Below are 18,217 nucleotides of genomic sequence, written 5' to 3' on the forward strand. Positions count from 1 at the left end.
ACGTTACTCTAACCATATGCCTCCCAGCCATCTTCCCTCTGCAACACCCTTCCTCAGGTATGCATGACTTCACTTCTGGACCAGTCTCCCCTTCTTTGACTGCTTCTGGGCTCCTCCAGTCTCCCTGGCCATTTTAGAATTCATCATTGAAGGTTTCAATTTTTTTCGTTGGTACTGATTAAAAAAGAGAGATTTCAAGTGATCATTTAACTCCTCCTTCATGTACTTTGAATGGCTCTTAATTGCTCTTGGGAAACAGGAAAAGGAGCTCCTTAAACAAGGCCTCCCAGAGCTGTTTGATCTGGCACCTTTCCATATCCTGCTCAGTCCCTCATCTGCACACATTCCCGGCTGGGAGGCTCTTCTGCGCATGGCTTTCTCTGTACCTGGAATCTGGCCTGTCCTCTTGTTTAGGTAACTGCTGACGCTTTCAGCGTCAATTTCACTTCTTTACGGAAGCCTTCCCTCTCTTTGATGACACCAAATCCTCCTATTAGAAAGTTTTTTCCCAGCACGCCTCAGGGTAGCAGTTTTTCATTTATTTGTGGAATTATTTTATCGATAATTGTCCACTTGTAAACTTCATGAGGGCAGGAATTATATGTTTGCTTTTTAATATCCTCACTGCCTAATGGGTGATAGGCACTTAATAAATATCTGCTGAAAGAAAGTGAGGATGAAAGGAAGGAGGAAAGTTCCCCAACGTGTAATCACTTGTAATTTCCCTGAGGTACAAATTTGACCTGAATAGAATCCACACGATTAATATGATGAGGTGAGGTGAATGCCTATTACATCACATAATATCTGCTCCGCAATGTAACTCTTGTCTTTTTTTAGGTAGGTGTTCATTTTGTAACAGATCTTCAGTGTGAGAGTTGTATTATGCAAATTTTGAGGCACCATGGTTTCCTTGCGTCTTCTATTATACTACTTATTATTGAGTCATTTCCATATTCAAGAACTTTCTCATTGTTCCCAAGGACTGAAGGCTGAAAGCCAAATTCCTGAATCTAATGCTTGCTCTGGACGCTCCACAATCTCGCCCCACCCTAACCACCTCACCTCAATACCCATATTACCCAGCGCAAACTCGCCACCCCAGCCAGATGAGTCCTTGCCTTCAAAATTGCTGTGCTTATTCTAAACTCCAAGACTGTTTAGTGCTACTTCCCTTTGCCAGGGATGCCTTTCTTCCTCCTGTCTACCCATTCAAATTCTCCCCACAGAATCATGCAGTTATCCTGGGGCTAAAAGCATCTTTTTTTTTTAATATAGTTTATTGATTTTTTACAGAGATGAAGGGAGAGAGATAGAGAGTTAGAAACATCGATGAGAGAGAAACATCGATCAGCCGCCTCCTGCACATCTCCTACTGGGGATATGCCCGCAACCCAGGTACATGCCCTTGACCGGAATCGAACCTGGGACCTTTCAGTCCGCAGGCCGACGCTCTATCCTCTGAGCCAAACCGGTTTCGGCGCTAAAAGCATCTTAATGGTCATTTCCTCCAAGGTCAGCCTAAGATCCTTCTTCCTCACCAGGCCTTCTCACCAGGCCATTTCCTACTTCATATCATGCTCTCTCTTCCCTGTATCATTTGGATATCACACCTACTCTGTGCTTTTGCTTGGTGCTGCTACATAATACTGACATGGTTTCTCTGAATTTCTATAGAATTTGTCCAGAAAATCTTCATTTTGGGAACCTGATCATATATTGCTTACCCAGCTGTTTAAAATTGCATGTGTTATGTATTTGCCTCAAAGTATTGTTGTGAAAAAATAATTAAGACACAAAAACTAGATTTTCCTTTCTCCATTTCTGTATCTCTGCCTCATTCTGTTCTGTCTGACAGAATTTGTCTCCTCTGCCCCAGTCACCGGGTAGATTGTAACTTCCCCAGCGCTCCCAAATTGTCATGTTACAGTTTCGGCCCTGCAAAGACTGGTTATCAGTTCCTATCACCACTATTAGTTTGGGGAAGGGACTTTCTGATTGGCCCATCAAGCTCAGGGTCCACCACTGTCCAATCAGCTGTGGCCACAGAGCAAGTTCACTAATTGTAAGTACAGATCCTGAGGGTTGACCCTCAGATTTGGAGTACTTACTATAGAAATGAAAGTCAGCCAAGTAGACACTGTAATTATCTACCTCTACCTCTCATATAATAAGTATTTTTTAAATGATTAAGTATAAATGTTAGTTAAATGAATAAAATACAACATTAAATAGTATTTTTAAATGGCTCTTATGTGTATTTAATCTATGGGATCCATCTTAATAACTAAGTGATTATACTAAGGCACTGCTCAGAACATCTATCCCGTTACTGTCTGAAAGAAATATAATAGAAGCCACTTATGTAATCTTAAAATGTTCAGTCATTACATTAAAAAAAAGTTACAAGGGCCGAAACCGGTTTGGCTCAGTGGATAGAGCGTCGGCCTGCGGACTGAAAGGTCCCGGGTTCGATTCCGGTCAAGGGCATGTACCTGGGTTGTGGGCATATCCCCAGTAGGAGATGTGCAGGAGGCAGCTGATCGATGTTTCTCTCTCATCGATGTTTCTAACTCTCTATCTCTCTCCCTTCCTCTCTGTAAAAAATCAATAAAATATATTTAAAAAAAAAAAAAGTTACAAGGGAAAGGCATAACTATAATAATAAATTTCATGTATTCCAAAATATCATTTTACCTTATAAAATTATTAATGGAATGTTTTACATGGTTTTATATTATTCAGAACCGACCTACAGCACATTCTAATTCAGACACTAAGTTTTCATCAGAAATATTTAGTCCATATTTAGATTTTCATGAAAATACAGGTTCACATACCTCGCTTTTCCAAACATGCTTAAAAGTTTTCTAGTCACTGAACCAATTACTGATTTTTAAATTTAAAAAACTGAAGTTAAGTGAACTTAAGATTGTAGTTACTCAGTCGCACTGGCCACATATTGAGTATTGGCCCCATTTTGGCTACCACAATTAGACCCCTTTTTTCAAAGACAGAGAAACTGAAGCTCTGAATAGACTTGTCTAAACTCTCAAACTGTGTCAGCAGAGTTGGGACTGGAGTTGAGCCTCTGGGTCATCCTCGCTGCCCTCCCCTCCCCTCGCCGTTCCCTCCTGACTGTGCTATTTTGTGTCTGCCTCGGGAGCCATTTATAGACCTGCTCTGGGAAACAACACATATTTATAGTGTTTGGGCTGATTACCATCTTAATCAGATTGAGGTTTCTACATCACTCTAATTCAAACAAGAAAATTCAAGTTACAGTGCCTAAAGTGAACACTGAAGACCCAAATTAATTGTTTAGGGAGAGGACTAAAATAAGTCTGGAGAAAACCCAGCTCATTCAAAAGCGAACGAAGATTTTGGAGACTCTACACCTAGTCATGGGAGCACACAGTATTTTGCAAAGTGCTTTTACAGGCCTGTTCTCACTTTGCCCATCCATGGGATGTTTGAGAGTGGCAGGGGGGTGTCTTGTCTGTTTTCTAGCCCTAAGAATAAAAACCGGAAGGAGAGGAAAGGTTTACTCATGGCAATTACATTTGCTATTTGGTTGTGACAGTTGCTCAGAGAAAGTTTCTTTCATCAGAATGACACTGGATTCATTGGAATGAGACAGAATGAGCCATACCTTTACCCAGAGATCTCTTAATTGAGCCTAAGGACCAGTGCACCTGATCCAGATGTGCGAGCAGAGTCACGGTGACTCTGGGGCAGGAAAAATAGTTTATGTGCTTTGACTGGACTCATTGATGAAAGAACTAGCAGGTGTTCAAGAGTCTTGGTGTCTCATATTTCTGTTTAAATTTTTGGTGTAACCTTGAGCAAACCACATCACTGGTTTTCTCATTCACGATATTGGAACAACTGGACCACGTGGTCTTTAGTATTCCTTCCGGATTTAAACTATTGGTGCTTCTAATGGCATGGCTCTAGATTCGATGGATTGCTCAATTAGGGAGTAAATGTTGGAAGCATGAGAGGAAAGAAAGGGAATGCTTTGTGCCCTGGGCACTCATACCTCTAATTCTGGCAAGACTGAGGTTTGACACATATTAAAGAAAAGGAAACAAAAACACTCAAACTGGACGGTAATGCTGGTAATTCGATGAGTTGGATTAGAAAACTGGGTGAATACCACTGTTTCTCAGAAGCCTCACAGCGTGTGAGCCAGGGCTTTTCTCCCTCAGAATTTCTAATGGGTGTGTTACCTCCACTCCTTTGTGGAGAACTCTCATAGTGTTCACCTACCTTAGACCCCCTAAGGAAGCACATAGATATCTCTAGGAATAGCTACCACATCAGAAGTGGTGCCAGGTGCATCCACAAAGAAGTGTTATCTAGCAGGTCCTTGAATAATGTCATTTCATTCTATGCTGTTTTGTTACTAAAAATATTGATGAGATGCCATAGGAACTTAACTCTTTTTAAATATAAATAGGTTAAATATAAGTAGGTATTAGCCTGCAATAAAATTGGTTTCATTGTAGGTCATTTTGCTTAAAGTTGTAGAACCTATGGACAAAGTTGAGGACTTACTGTTAGCATGTCTTGTCCACTTTCAGCTCCTATTTCCATAAAGCTGTGGTGACTCTGCATCTGAGCCTGGTGCTTCGTGTCATAAAGTGTCAGATTCTTTCAACTAATAAACCAGAACAGTTTCTTGAAAGAAGCAGGAAGGTGGGAAGGAGAAAGCATGCCCAAATTAGCAAGATGCCGCGATGTTTTCAAAGCACACAGTCTCAGTAGTTCTGAGACTGCAGAAGTGTTATATCACATGTCTTATGAAATTCATATAACATCTATTTTTAAATTTATGTGTAGTTTTAGAATGTTCATGAATATTTTCTTTTTTCTTTTAAATATATGTTTATCGATTTCAGAGAGGAAGGGAGAGGGAGAGAGAGATAGAAACATCAATGAGAGAGAATCATTGATTGCTTGCTGCACACCCCTACTGGGGATCGAGCCCACAACCCAGGAATGTGCCCTTGGCCGAAATTGAACCTGGGACCCCTTAGTCAGCAGGCGGACACTCTATCCACTGAGCCAAACCAGCCAGGGCTGCATGGATCTTTTCTTTGTTGGTGTTAGGAAGCAGTCACATTCCTAGTTATATTTAGAATGCTTTTATTTATAGTAGTTTTTATATCTTTAAAAATATCATTTTGTTAAATCATTAATTTGGTGTTCATGGTACTTTAAAAATCCCTTAGGAAGCTCACCCTGGCCCAGTACCTCAGTTGGAGTGTGGTCCCGAAACACCAAGTTTGCAGTTCCATCCCCAGTCAGGGTGCATACAAGAATCAACCAATGAATGTATCAATAAGCGGAACAGTCGGCCTGGCTCAGTAGTTGAGTGTCAACCTATGAACAAGGAGGTCACCATTAGATTCCCAGTCAGGGCGCATGCCTGAGTTATGGGCTCGATCCCCAGTGTGGGTTGTGCAGAAGGCAGCCAATCAATAATTCTCTCATTACTGATGTTTCTATCTCTCTCTCCCTCTCTCTTCCTCTCTGAGATCAATATATATATATATATATAAAATATAATATATATATATAATATAATATATATATATATAAAATAGAACAATAAATTGATCTTTCTCTCCTTTCTCTCCACTCCCCTCCAAATAAATCAATATATATATATATATATATTCTTTTTTTAAATATGTTTTATTGATTTTTTACAGAGAGGAAGGGAGAGAGATAGAGAGTTAGAAACATCGATGAGAGAGAAACATCGACCAGCTGCCTCCTGCACACCTCCCACTGGGGATGTGCCCGCAACCCAGGTACATGCCCTTGACCGGAATCGAACCTGGGACCCTTCAGTCCGCAGGCCGATGCTCTATCCACCGAGCCACACCGGTTTCGGCTCAATATATATTTTTTAATTCCTTAGGAAATTCACAGTTTTTAACCAAATCTTCAATGGTAGGGCATGCTAGCAGTTCAAAGCTATTGAGTCAGTATCATTGATTCAGTTAGCATTCTAGAATGATACATATTATATATATATATATATATATATATATATATATATATATGAATATAAAGGATATGTTGTTTTAGTAGTCCTACCTAGAACTGCTATAATTTACCCAGAAAATGTAAGACAGAAGCCACCAAGAAAGAAGGTAATAAATTGAGACTATGGAGTTAGGGAAAATCCAGACATATTTTCCCTTTCAAAGCAAAGACTATATTTCTTTTTGTATGTATATGGCTGAATAAAACTCAGTTATATGAACTTCAGGGATTTGAAAGGTAGTCTTTACATTGCTGCTATGACATCCTGCATGACTTTATCAACTTTCCTAAGCCTTCACATTCTTCTACTAGTGAAAGAATGGTATTTATATCATACATTCTTCTAATGAATGCTGTGAGTTCATATTTATAAAGAACTATTTACATTTAAAATGGTCTCTGAAATATAAGAAATAGTGACCATCATGCCTGTGATTAAGGCAAAGAAAAAATTACACCTGTGAACTTCACAACCTTTAATCACCCATTTCTTAATCATAATCTTGAAAGAGTTGAAAAATAGAAAGACCTATTAACTCACAAGTGAAATATTCAGTTGGCCATGTTTTGTTCTCTTTGCAAATCATTGACTATATTTAATTAAAAAGAAAATCCGAAACTGCTTGACATTCTAGTAAAAACTGGTTACCTCTCCTGCAGGCAGACAAGTCAAAACTGGCTGATATTTAATATTATTTATTTGTCTCAGTTTTAGCTGTAATAAATCCAAGAATTTTGAAAAGCTAAAATGTAACTATTTAAACAAATTAAGGGAAAGGTACAACTTTGAATTTATTATACCTTTTCCAATGAAATTGTGGCAAGAATGAATAATGAATGAAATACAATTGCAAAACTTTTAGAAATATGTTTTTCAGCAGTAGAGTCCAGAAGTTCATATCTTATCAGCTAGCAACGAATTGTTCATTACTTTAAAAGGACGGATACTGGGGTAGGAGTAGGTACTGGACGTTTCATGATTAAACTGCAAAAAATTACAGCTTTAGAGTTGAAAATTTTACTGGAAAAGGTTGATTGTTTGGACTGTTGATTCGGTATGTGAAAATGGAAAGTGTAGTTATAGATAAATGAGAACTTGAATACAGAATGTAAACATGGAGTTCAGATGAAAAGAGAGATAAACAGAAGTGTCCGTAAGCACTGGCATTCCCCAGTGTAAAAAATAAGATACATGGATACAAAATATTTTTTACTTTAACCACAGAAAAAGAAAAAAACAGGACCACAATAACAAAAGGAGGCCCTTAGTTCAGTTCAAAACAAGGGGATTTAATTTTGGTTCCTACATGTCAGAAGACCCAAGAGGAGGCTAGGCAGAGTGTATTCAGAAAGTAGAGCAAGGAAGGAGTTTAAAGGTATTAATATGTGGATTTGCTTACCACAAAAAAATTTGCACAGTTACAATGGAGTGAACTAATTGGTAAAGGCTGTTCTGCCATGTAAATACTATTCAAACTGTACTCCCAGTATGTGCTGTATTCCATATGTTAGGAATTCCAACCCTTGCTGATAGGGCTGACTATATAAAGGTAGTTGTCACTGTCTAAATGGAGATAAACTTGGAGAGCAGTTCTGCCCCGCAGGAAAGACTGACAGCTTGGAAAGTGACTTGTAAATGGTGCAAATATGAACTTGCAAATGCTTGAGATAAGCATAAGCATTGATTTAACAAAACAAAGAATCCATTCTGAACATTCTTGGAAACACATAGTCTTTAAGAACGTGGTTGATAAGTTGAATGAAGTGGCCTAATTGAATTAATGCACGCGGGTGGTTTGTTTATTCTACTTAAATGAAGCCAGAGCCAACAGTCCTAAAAGTTTTTATTTGTTTGTTTGTTTGTTTTGTGAAAGGGGTGAGAAAGGAAAGGAGGTTGTAATCTAGCCCTACAGCAGGCAGAACAAGGCATAGATCTGGGAGACTTTAAAAAGGTAGAACTGACAGGTTTGGAAACTGATTGCGATTAGGCTGAGATGTGATGTAGAAGAGGAAGAGTAGAGTCAGGACATGTTAAATGTGAGATGCTTTTTTTTTCTTTTTTGTTGATTTTATTGGGGTGACGCTGGTTAACAAAAGTATACAGGTTTCAGGTGCACAACTCCACAACGTATCTTCTGTATACTGAATTGTGTGTTCACCACCCCAAGTCAAGTCTCCGTCCATCACCATTTATACCCCTTACACCCTCCTCCACCTCCCCCCAAATCCCCACCCCTGCAATAACCACACTGTTGTGCAAATCCATGAGCTTTTTCTCATTTTTTTCTTTTTTTGTTCAATTCCTCCATCCCCCTGGCCCCCCAACTCTCAAACCCAAAACTTTTAAATGACATTTAATGCTTCCAGGAATTGGAGCTTATCTATCTATGGATAAACCAGTTTCTTTTTTGTCTGCATTATATTAATTGAAATTGTCCTGTTAAATAAATCTAAAATGGCCCCAATATCTAATTTAGAATAAATAAATTACTTGACTTTCCTCCACAGAGATACTTTGCTGCTAAATGGAAAAATAAAGTTTAGTGGTTTGATTCATTTTACATGGCATCAGTTACTCTATATCATTCCAATACAATAGATTCTAGAAGATATAGTAAATTAGTTAGGATCTTAATAAGTCAAGTCAGTTTTAGCTATCCTCACTCATTGCCTTATTCTCCTCACTGTAATATTTTAGCACAGTTAAAAAAAGAAATCAGAGCCTCTACTTACAGAAAATGTAATCTTAAAATATGTGAAATACCTGAACTTATGGTCAATTACTAATTTTAAATAACACCACATTAAGAACTATGAAAATCCATTCTAATATACTAAGAAGTTTTTCCTAATAATCTAAACCTCTATTGATCCCTACCCATTTATAGCAGCTATACCGGGTAGACCAGATCTAGTCTGCTGCTTGATTCTGCATACCCAGCCAGCTGGGATTGGTTTTTATAGATGAACACTTGTGGTCTGTACGATGATAGAGAATGCTGACTTTTGATCCCTAAATAAGCAAAATGTTGACCCCAAATAGAGAATTCTATTCTTCTTGTTGGTACACCTGTATTACACAGAAAATTAAATTCAATTATTATGCAAAAGAAGTCATATTCAATTATTACATTTTTAATTTTGTGATAAAATTTTTGTGGAAATTTGTTTTCCATTGTATAAATATACATGAATAATATCCTTAATTTTTGCCTCTTGGCATGCAGAATCTAAAATATTTACTATCTAGGCCTTTGCAGAAGGTGTGACCCCTGATACATTTTTTCTCATTCATTTATTTTTTTAGTCATTCATGCATCAGATCAGCAAATAGTTTCTAAGCAACTCCCATATGCCGGACACTGTTCTAGGCCCTTGCGACACAGTTGGGAACAAGATTTTATAAAAATCCTGCCCTCAAGAAACTTATATTCAAGTTATATACATTATCACCTCACTACTTCCCTGTTCCATTATTCCCATTCCATATACTAGTATAGGCAAATCGAGGTTCAGAAAATTTGTGTAGCTTACCTGCAGTCCCTTGGCTGAATTGAACCCGGTTATGCCTGACTCCAAGGCTTGAGCCTTTGACCAGTGGGCTGGGCTGGCTTCACAGGTGGGGCTCCATGCTTGGTGTAATGTTCTTCTGTCACCATCTTGAAGTTCTTAATCATTTTTTAGATGAGTTTTTGAATTATAAATAAATTTTCATTTTGCTGTTGGCCCTCAAAATTATGTAGTTGGCCCTTTCACTAAGGCAAAAGTGCTTCTCTCTCAGATCACATTTCTACCAAATTCTTTTTCTTTTTTAAAAAAGGAACTCATCTATGAAGGAGGCTTGAAATCTATCACTCTAGGAAAATCAGCTATTATTAGTCTACTAGAGGCCCGGTACATGAAATTCATGCATTGGGGGGTGGGGTTGGGGGGACGGAGCTCTTCAGCGCAGCCTGCACCCTCTCACAACCCAAGACCCTTCTTGCAATCCGGGACCACTGGCTCCTGCATGCCTGGTCTGCCTGCATGCCTGCCTCATCACTCCTAACCACTTGCCTGCCTGCCTGATTGCCCCTAACTGCTTGCCTGTCTGCCTGGTCACCCCTAACCTCCTTTGCCTCAGCCCCTGCCACTGCAGCTTCATCTGAAAGGACGTCCAGAATGACATCCAGAAGGTCATTTGGCTGTCTGGTCTAATTAGCATACTATGCTTTTATTATTATAGATTGTTTTATCTTCCATTCACCAAAAGACTAGAAGTTCCTTGACTAGGACTCTCTCACACAATAGTGTTTTGTAAGTCCCATTGTACCTAAAGCTCTTTTAAGAACACATTGACTACAGAATACATATTTTTCAGCGGGGCTCCATGCTTGGTGTAATGTTAATTCCATTACTATCTGAATTTTGTCAAGGGTAAGAGTTGGCTCTGTCTCATCTTAATTTACTTCCATGAAAGAGAAAAATGTTTACCATCAACACTTTCCTCTAATCTCTATGCATTTGTAAATTTTGAAATAGATATTAGATCTGAATTAAACAGAACACAAGAACTGACCTGTTCTAATATAAGGAAATCTTTTATCTGGCAGTCAATGACTGCAGCACTGATGTCTTTGAAGGATACTCCTAGTTGACTGTATTTAAACAGATGCTTTATCTTTCTCCCTTTCAATTTCTTGCAGCCTAGTCATTGTTGGATAAGCAAAATGGTGGAGCAATTGTCAGTCAGCTTGACTGATCTTCTGGACAAGTTTTCAAATATTTCTGAAGGCTTGAGTAATTATTCTATCATAGACAAACTTGTGAAAATAGTAGATGACCTTGTGGAGTGCATGGAAGAACACCCATTGGAGGTAACCTTATATTCATTGGGATTGGTTTCTACTACTCTCCTCTAAAACCTATATTGATGGTGGTGGTGGGGATGGGGCATCTTTGTTTATGTGATTATTAATGTATAAATTTGTAATTTAAAAATATTTTGAAAGATGAGTACAGAAATACATGTTTGTAGTTATACTGCAGTGTTGAAATATACATTAAGACTTAAAAGTTGTCATTTAATGTAAAAATTGATTTACACTACAATGTAAAACCAACCCTAATTTTATCTGTATTTCATAAGTGAATGAAATTATCATAACTTTTCTATTAGGTTACAAATGTTCATTTACCTTTAAATGGAAAATTGTCTGTAATAAACATTTAAACTTGACTCTTATCCATAGTAATTACATCATAACAAAGAAGTGCATTTTAGTATCTCCAAGTCATTTTCTGATTAGTTCTTGTCAACTTCAGAATATGGGCATGGCAATAATTTGGGTTCTAAGCATATTGAAGAGACACTAGGATTAAGTACAGTACAAGGTGTTGGGGTTCAGATCCTGACTTGGTCACTAATTTGCTTTGTGAACTTTAGTAGAGTTGACATGAGATGGTTTGTGATGAGTGCTTTATCACTGTATCTGGCAAAATAAAGATTAATAAATATTTTTGTGATGATGATTTTATAACTTTGAATCTATAATAGAATAGAATTCGGGAGATATGCTTGGGCATAGAGTTCACAAGCCCAGGTTTAGCCTACAGGCCTTTTAGAAGTTTAAACCTATGATTTTAAATATGATTCTGTACCACAATGCTCAAATACTTCCTCCTCATCAAAATTCCAGTTACACTGTAAGGCCCAATATCAGTCCTATTTGTGTTCTCCAATCTCAGAATTCTTGTATGCTAGTAAACCTAATCACTATATTTATTCACTTCTCATTTCTGAGTCAGAATGTATCTATATATATAAAAGCCTAAGTGACTGCTCGACCGTTTGACTGGTTGCTATGACACACACTGACCACCAGGGGGCAGACACTCAATGCAGGAGCTGCCTCCTGGTGGTCGGTGCACTCCCACAGCGGGACTGCTGCTCAGCTGACCGACGGGCGCCAGATGCCCGGCTCACGGCTGGTGAGCGCAGCTGCGGTGGCATGAGCCTCTCCCGCAGACACTCCCCCTGCACGCCTCTCCCCAGTCCAGACCGGGCCAGGATCAGGATCGGCATCAGTACTGACTGGGCACAAGACGGCGACCACTTGTTGGTCATGGGCGTGCTGATATCGCCCTAGGACGGGCACACAGAGACCGCAGCGGAATGGCAGTGAGCCTACCAAGCGGCAGCAATGGCAGACACAGCGGGGCCAGGATGAGCAGGATAGGCACGACAACCGGCCTGGGTTCGGGCTCCTCCCTGGCCACCTGCCACCTCACGCACTACTGCATCCCTCGGGGGGCTGTTGGACTGCCGGTTTCAGCCCAATCCCCTCAGGCCACACTGAGGGATCCCACCAGTGCATGAATCCATGCACTGGGCCTCTAGTCCTATATAATAAAAGGCTAATATGCAAATTGTCCCCTCAACTGGGCGTTTGACCAGGAGGCAGGGCTGGCTGGCCAACCACCTGCAGCCCCTCCCCCTGGCCAACCCTGCCCCCAATCAGCCCCCCCAACCCAATTGGGGGGGGGGAGGGGGCGGCCAGCCAACCTTCCACATCCCCTTCTCCTGGCAGCCCAGCCCAATCGGCCCCAATCAGGGCAGGCCAGCCAGACCCTACCTGTGCAGGAATTCATGCACTGGGCCTCTAGTCTTATAATGAATAACATCTTAAAATTAACATCTCTTTTTATATCATATTAGTATTGTGTGCTGATGGCATTGATAATAAGTAGGGTATATCAGACAAGGTGTCATAAAGGAAATAATATATGCAGTGGAGCTTGAAGGATGAGTTAGGTGTTCAGTAAATGGTGATGTCAGGAAGAACATTCCAAATACCAAAGAATGTGCCTTTAATCATCATGATGCTTTAGCTGGAACCCAGGAGATTCATACCAGGAGGTATTTCTCAGTTGTTTTGGAGATTGATTAAACATATATAAAACACTTAGAGAGGTACATAGTAAGTGCTACATAAGTGTTAACTCGTATTATTTCCTGATTTTCTTTATAGATAATCATGCATTTGTGAATTCCTAAAATATAGCTTTGATCTGCTTTTAGGGGGACTTTAGAACTTAATCATATTCTTTATTCTTTTGTGACTTCTTTCACTGAGCATCATGTTTATAAGATTTACGCACTTTGATGTATATAGCTTGGTTACTTTTTTGCTGCTTATATAGTATTCCATTGATTGAACATGCCACTATTGATTAAACCATTCTCCTGTTGATTGATGTATGCATTTATAGACACTGCTGGTAAGAACTTTCCTGTATGTCTCATGGTACAGAAATGCAAAAGCTTCGCTAGAGGCCTTACCTATGAGTGGAATTTCTGGGTCACAGGATGGGCACATGTCCAACTTTATAGCTAGTATCAAACCTACCAAATTTACATCATTCCATCAATTTGTAAGAGTCTCTTAGCTCCATCCATGTCCTTGCCAATATTTAGCATCAATTGTGTTATAGAGGTCTGTTTTTTTTGTTGGTTTTTTTTTTTTTTTTTTTTTAGTAAGGAATGATGATTTTAATGAGCATCTTAAAAGAGCAATATCTCTAATTTGTTGTTAGGATTATTTGATTGTTATGATGTTGAATTCAGCTGCCCACCCTATTCCTTTTATCTGGAGTTGAGCCTCAGACTAAACTGGATGGGATCACTATCCTGCTGTACCTATGTGAATTATGTAATTAACAAAATTGTCTAAGAGAGCTCGTTTTCCTTGCATCATTGAAGGACATAGTCTTTTACTTTGCCATCAGTTAAAATCTGTAGACTCTTTGAAAAATATAATCCTGTTTTTGTCTTCTTCTAGAATGTAAAAAAGTCATCTAACAGCCTAGAACTCAAGATGTTTACTCCTGAAGAATTCTTTAGAATTTTTAATAGATCCATCAATGCTTTCAAGGACTTGGAGCTGGTGTCATCTAAAACTAGCGAATGTGTGTTTTCTTCAACATTAAGTCCTGACAATGGTAAGGCATATAAGATTTTCTAATTTAACTATAAAAGCAAGCTTGATTCTCATATGTGTAGGTAAGAACCTACCTCTGAATCAAATATATGTGTAGTTAGAGAAAGATGTATGTGTGTTTTGTCTAATATAAAAGAAAATGTCAAGCATAAAAGAAATGGTTATAGATTTGTTTTTTAAGCCAAAACAATTAATGATTGTCAGATTAAAGAATTGTGTGTGAGTAAACAATGAACGAGATAGTCACTCATGTTTTTCTTATCTGCCATTTGCCAGTAATTTGCAATTATGTTATTCTTCACCTCCTATCGTCTTATGTCCCCGTCTCAAATCTTTTCTAAAGGATCTAACTCTGAGGCATGAATTCTGGTCTTCACTAGTTACTCTCTCTTGAGACTCTTTCTCCCCCACCCCCTCCCCAGGGTTCCTATAATACAAAATCTTAATTACAGTTCTTTTCTTTTAAATGGCCAATTATGAACAATTTGTAATTTTACATTTATCGGCCTGTATAGACAATGAATCTTTGTTCTGTAAGGTGACTGGTGAACTTCTTAATAAAAATAGAACAGCAAGAACCAGGATGAAATAAATAGGATATGAATCATTGAGATTTGGGAAGTAGACCTGAAAAATACTCTGGTATTGCACTCGGCCTTTTGGGGACTCTGTAATTTATGTAAATCACCGTGCAACACTGACACATTATTGCTTTCTATTTAGATTCCAGAGTCAGTGTCACAAAACCATTTATGTTACCCCCTGTTGCAGCCAACTCCCTTAGGAATGACAGCAGTAGCAGTAATAGTAAGTACATGTATCTGATTTAATGCATGCATGGCTCCAATTAGCACCTCTGGGAGTATTGCATGGGCTTTAAAGGAAATTCTGCAATTATTGCTGTGAATACTGTTCCATTACTGTTCTTCCTATTATGGTCTTCCTGAGATTTAAGGACTAGACTTGTAGAATTGGGTTTCCCTACAGTTGGAGATGACAATGAGAGAATTGGGCCAATAATTTTTTTGCTAAGATTATTTTAAATAAGGCATGAAAGTACTTTTATAAATATGATTTAAGCTTTTTTCATTGTTGACTTAAAATCTATTCCGTGTAGAATTTGCCTGAGTTTTACAACAGAAAGTACAAATGCTAGTTATGTGGAATTCCAAGGATATTTTCAGTTTTGTATATATATCACTATTTACTATTATATGTGTGGAAATTTGATGATTTTGTTATTTCACTATAAAATTATATGTTAGAAGAGAATATGCTTTTTCCCCTGCAATTCCTGTCCTCTTTGACCAAGAACTTAGTTTCCTGGAAGTCTAATATCCTCTTTTTAAATCTAGGCAAAGATCATTAGATTTACTAAATATTTTGACCCTCAAGTCTCATGTAAGAGGAAAAAAATCATCCTGTGATCTTAGCTAAGAAAGTTATCCCTTAAGATTCATTAATAGGGCACTGTCATATGTGTAGGGACATAGAAGACCTATCTATAAAAAGAAGTAATCCATTAATTACAAATCCACAATAGCAATTCTACATTCATAAATTTTTAAAAAGACCCTCTAATATCCAATTTGTTTTTGAATTTTTGCCACCAAGTTCAGATGAGGCTATTGATAGCCTTTATTCTTCTTAAAGTGACTATTTATGCATTTCACTGTAGAAATATTAATGTAATTGATTGCAAGTTGCTACCCAGACCTCTCTGAGGAAATAATGTAATACACAGTATATGCAGGGCAGAATCCAAAACCTAAAATTCTGAATTACAGGATACTTCAGATCTGGAAAGTTTTGTAAAGGAATTGTATGTGTGTTAGTCAATTAAGGTCTTTCCTACTAATTATCGATTTTATTAATCTTTTCAAAGAAGCAATTTTTGGCATCTTAAATTATATTTATGTATATTTCATTGATTTCTAATCCTTATTATTTCCTTCATTCTGCTATGGGTTTAATTTGCTTCACTTGTTCTAGCTTCTTAATGTCTCAAGGTGGAAAAATTAGATTGCTGACTTTAAAATCATTCTTCTTTTCTAATAAAAGCACCTTAAAGATATGTCTTTGTAAGCAGCTTTAGATGCACCCCACACATTTTGATATGCTCTGTTTCCACTGTCATTTCTTTAACAATATTTTAAATTCTCCTTGTGATTTCCTCTTTGATTCATATGTTGTTTGAAGTCTAAAAATGGATTTTCTCTAGATGTCTTATTGTTACTGGTTTCTAAATTAATTCTATTGTTGGAGAACATGCATTGTAATATTTTGAAATTTGACTATGTCTATTATTCAGATATGATGTGTAGCATTCTCAAATTTAATCAGAGTGGTTGATAGTGTTATTCAGATTTTTTATATCATTATTTGTCTAACTTTTGTCATTTACTGAGAGAGGGGAATTAAAAAAATCTTTCATTGTAGATTTGGCATTTTCTTTTTTTTAAAGCATATCTCTGGTAGACAGGATATAGTTGGGCCTTGCTATTTTATCTAGTTTTTCTGACATTTAAAGTTTTTTCATTCATTTATTTATATTTGATACAACTATTGGTATGGTTGGGTATGGGTTTACTATTCTTATGTTTCCTGTTTGCCCTTTTTATTGATCCTCTGTCCTTCCTTTCCAGCTCTCTTGTAGGTTCGTGTGTGTGTGTGTGTGTGTGTGTGTGTGTGTATTCATTGTATTTTAATTAATCTGTTCTGAGTAGCACTATAAAATCTCCCACTGTCCTTGTCCATCCCACTGAGACATCCTGTGTCCATTCTATATATACTACCTGCTTTTTAAGTCAGTAGCCAGAAAATCTCTCCATTCTTGCTCATCAGAACTCTTCAGGTCTCTGATAAAGTCATAGCTTCCCAGGCATCATTCAGTGTATCGGCAGGCTCTGTGAAGTCTCTCCCTGTGCATGTGCAGCCTATTATTTGACCGATGGCTTAAGCAGCATCTCCTGGAGATTTCTGGCACTCCTCTGCTCAGCTCCTTTCCTGCAACTCACACTGCTCCACAAACTCCAGCCAGATCAGCAACCCTGAACTTCAGTCTGAATCCCTGTCTCAGTGAAAATTCTGAGTCCCACTTGGGTTCTGTCTTCCATGCCTCGGTGCCTCCCAGCCAGAAAATCAGGACCATTTGGGTTTCACCATGTGTGTTTTTGCTCTTTCTTGTGCGACCTGTTGGCTAATGTCTGAAACAGTTGCCTGAGATAATTTGTCTAGTATAGTAATTCTTCAGCTTGGGAAGGCTAATCTGCTACCATCATGGTTGGAAGCAAAAGTCTTTCCTACTTACTTTAAATGACAAACTGAATGCAGAACACCCATTCAGTCCTATGCTTCTCAGTCTGAATGTGCTTTTTAAATTGCAAAATGAATGGCCAGTCCTTTTGTTTGTTTATTTTGCTTTCTTTTTTCTTCCTTTTTATAAAAAGCATGGGTCTTACATAATAAGCAGCTTTTGGCTGTGTGATGTCACTCACAAATGAAACACTTAGGTATCCATGCATAAGACCAGCTCTTAGGGAGCATGCATTCTCATAAGAAAAACAGACATAAATGAAATACTTAGAATTGTATCATACATATCAAATATACAGTTGACCCTTGAACAACACAGATTTGAAGTGTGCAGATACACATACAGTATACATGGATTTTTTTTTCAATAAATACTTGTACTCTTTTTGATCTGCAGTTGGGAGTCCATGGATGGGAAGGTAAACTGTATGAACGGATCTATGCCATTTTACATAGGGGACTTGCGCATCCCCAGATTTGTGTATCCACAGGGAGTCCTAGAACCCCTCCCCGTTGACCTGTCCCCCTTGGATACCAAGGAGACTTAAGTTTTGGGGGAGTCAAAAGTTATACTCAGATTTTCGACTGCCTGAGGGGTTGGTTCCCCTAACTCCTGCATTCAAGGGCCAACTTTATAATAGATATAATAATAGACATATGTAACTGTTTTAGTCATAGCATAAAGGAGGAAAGACTGTTTTGGAAATAAGGTCAGGGAAATATGGAGAAAGCATGCTAGTTTTCAGAGATGACAACCAAAATGTGACCGTGCTAAGCAGAGGACTGGGCCATATGAAGGAGTAGTCCAGAGATGTGTGTGTCCTCACTGTAGCTTATAAAGGCAATTCAGGTTATCCAAAGGA

The 18,217-nt window shown here is 38.2% G+C and overlaps 1 protein-coding gene across 1 annotated transcript in view; it reads left to right on the top strand.

Annotated features, from left to right (window-relative positions):
* Nucleotides 1-18,217, top strand: part of KITLG (KIT ligand) — a gene marked incomplete at its 5' end in the record, with an annotated part of 91,646 nt that overhangs the window by 52,824 nt on the left and 20,605 nt on the right. The window contains 3 exons of the mRNA XM_081084628.1: nucleotides 10,746-10,916; nucleotides 13,881-14,040; nucleotides 14,763-14,846. Of these exons, the coding sequence (XP_080940754.1) occupies nucleotides 10,746-10,916; nucleotides 13,881-14,040; nucleotides 14,763-14,846 (415 nt within the window). The remainder of the gene's footprint in view (nucleotides 1-10,745; nucleotides 10,917-13,880; nucleotides 14,041-14,762; nucleotides 14,847-18,217) is intronic.

This window comes from Myotis nattereri (genome assembly GCF_964212035.1).
Source record: "Myotis nattereri genome assembly, chromosome: 2".
Taxonomy (NCBI): Eukaryota; Metazoa; Chordata; class Mammalia; order Chiroptera; family Vespertilionidae; genus Myotis; species Myotis nattereri.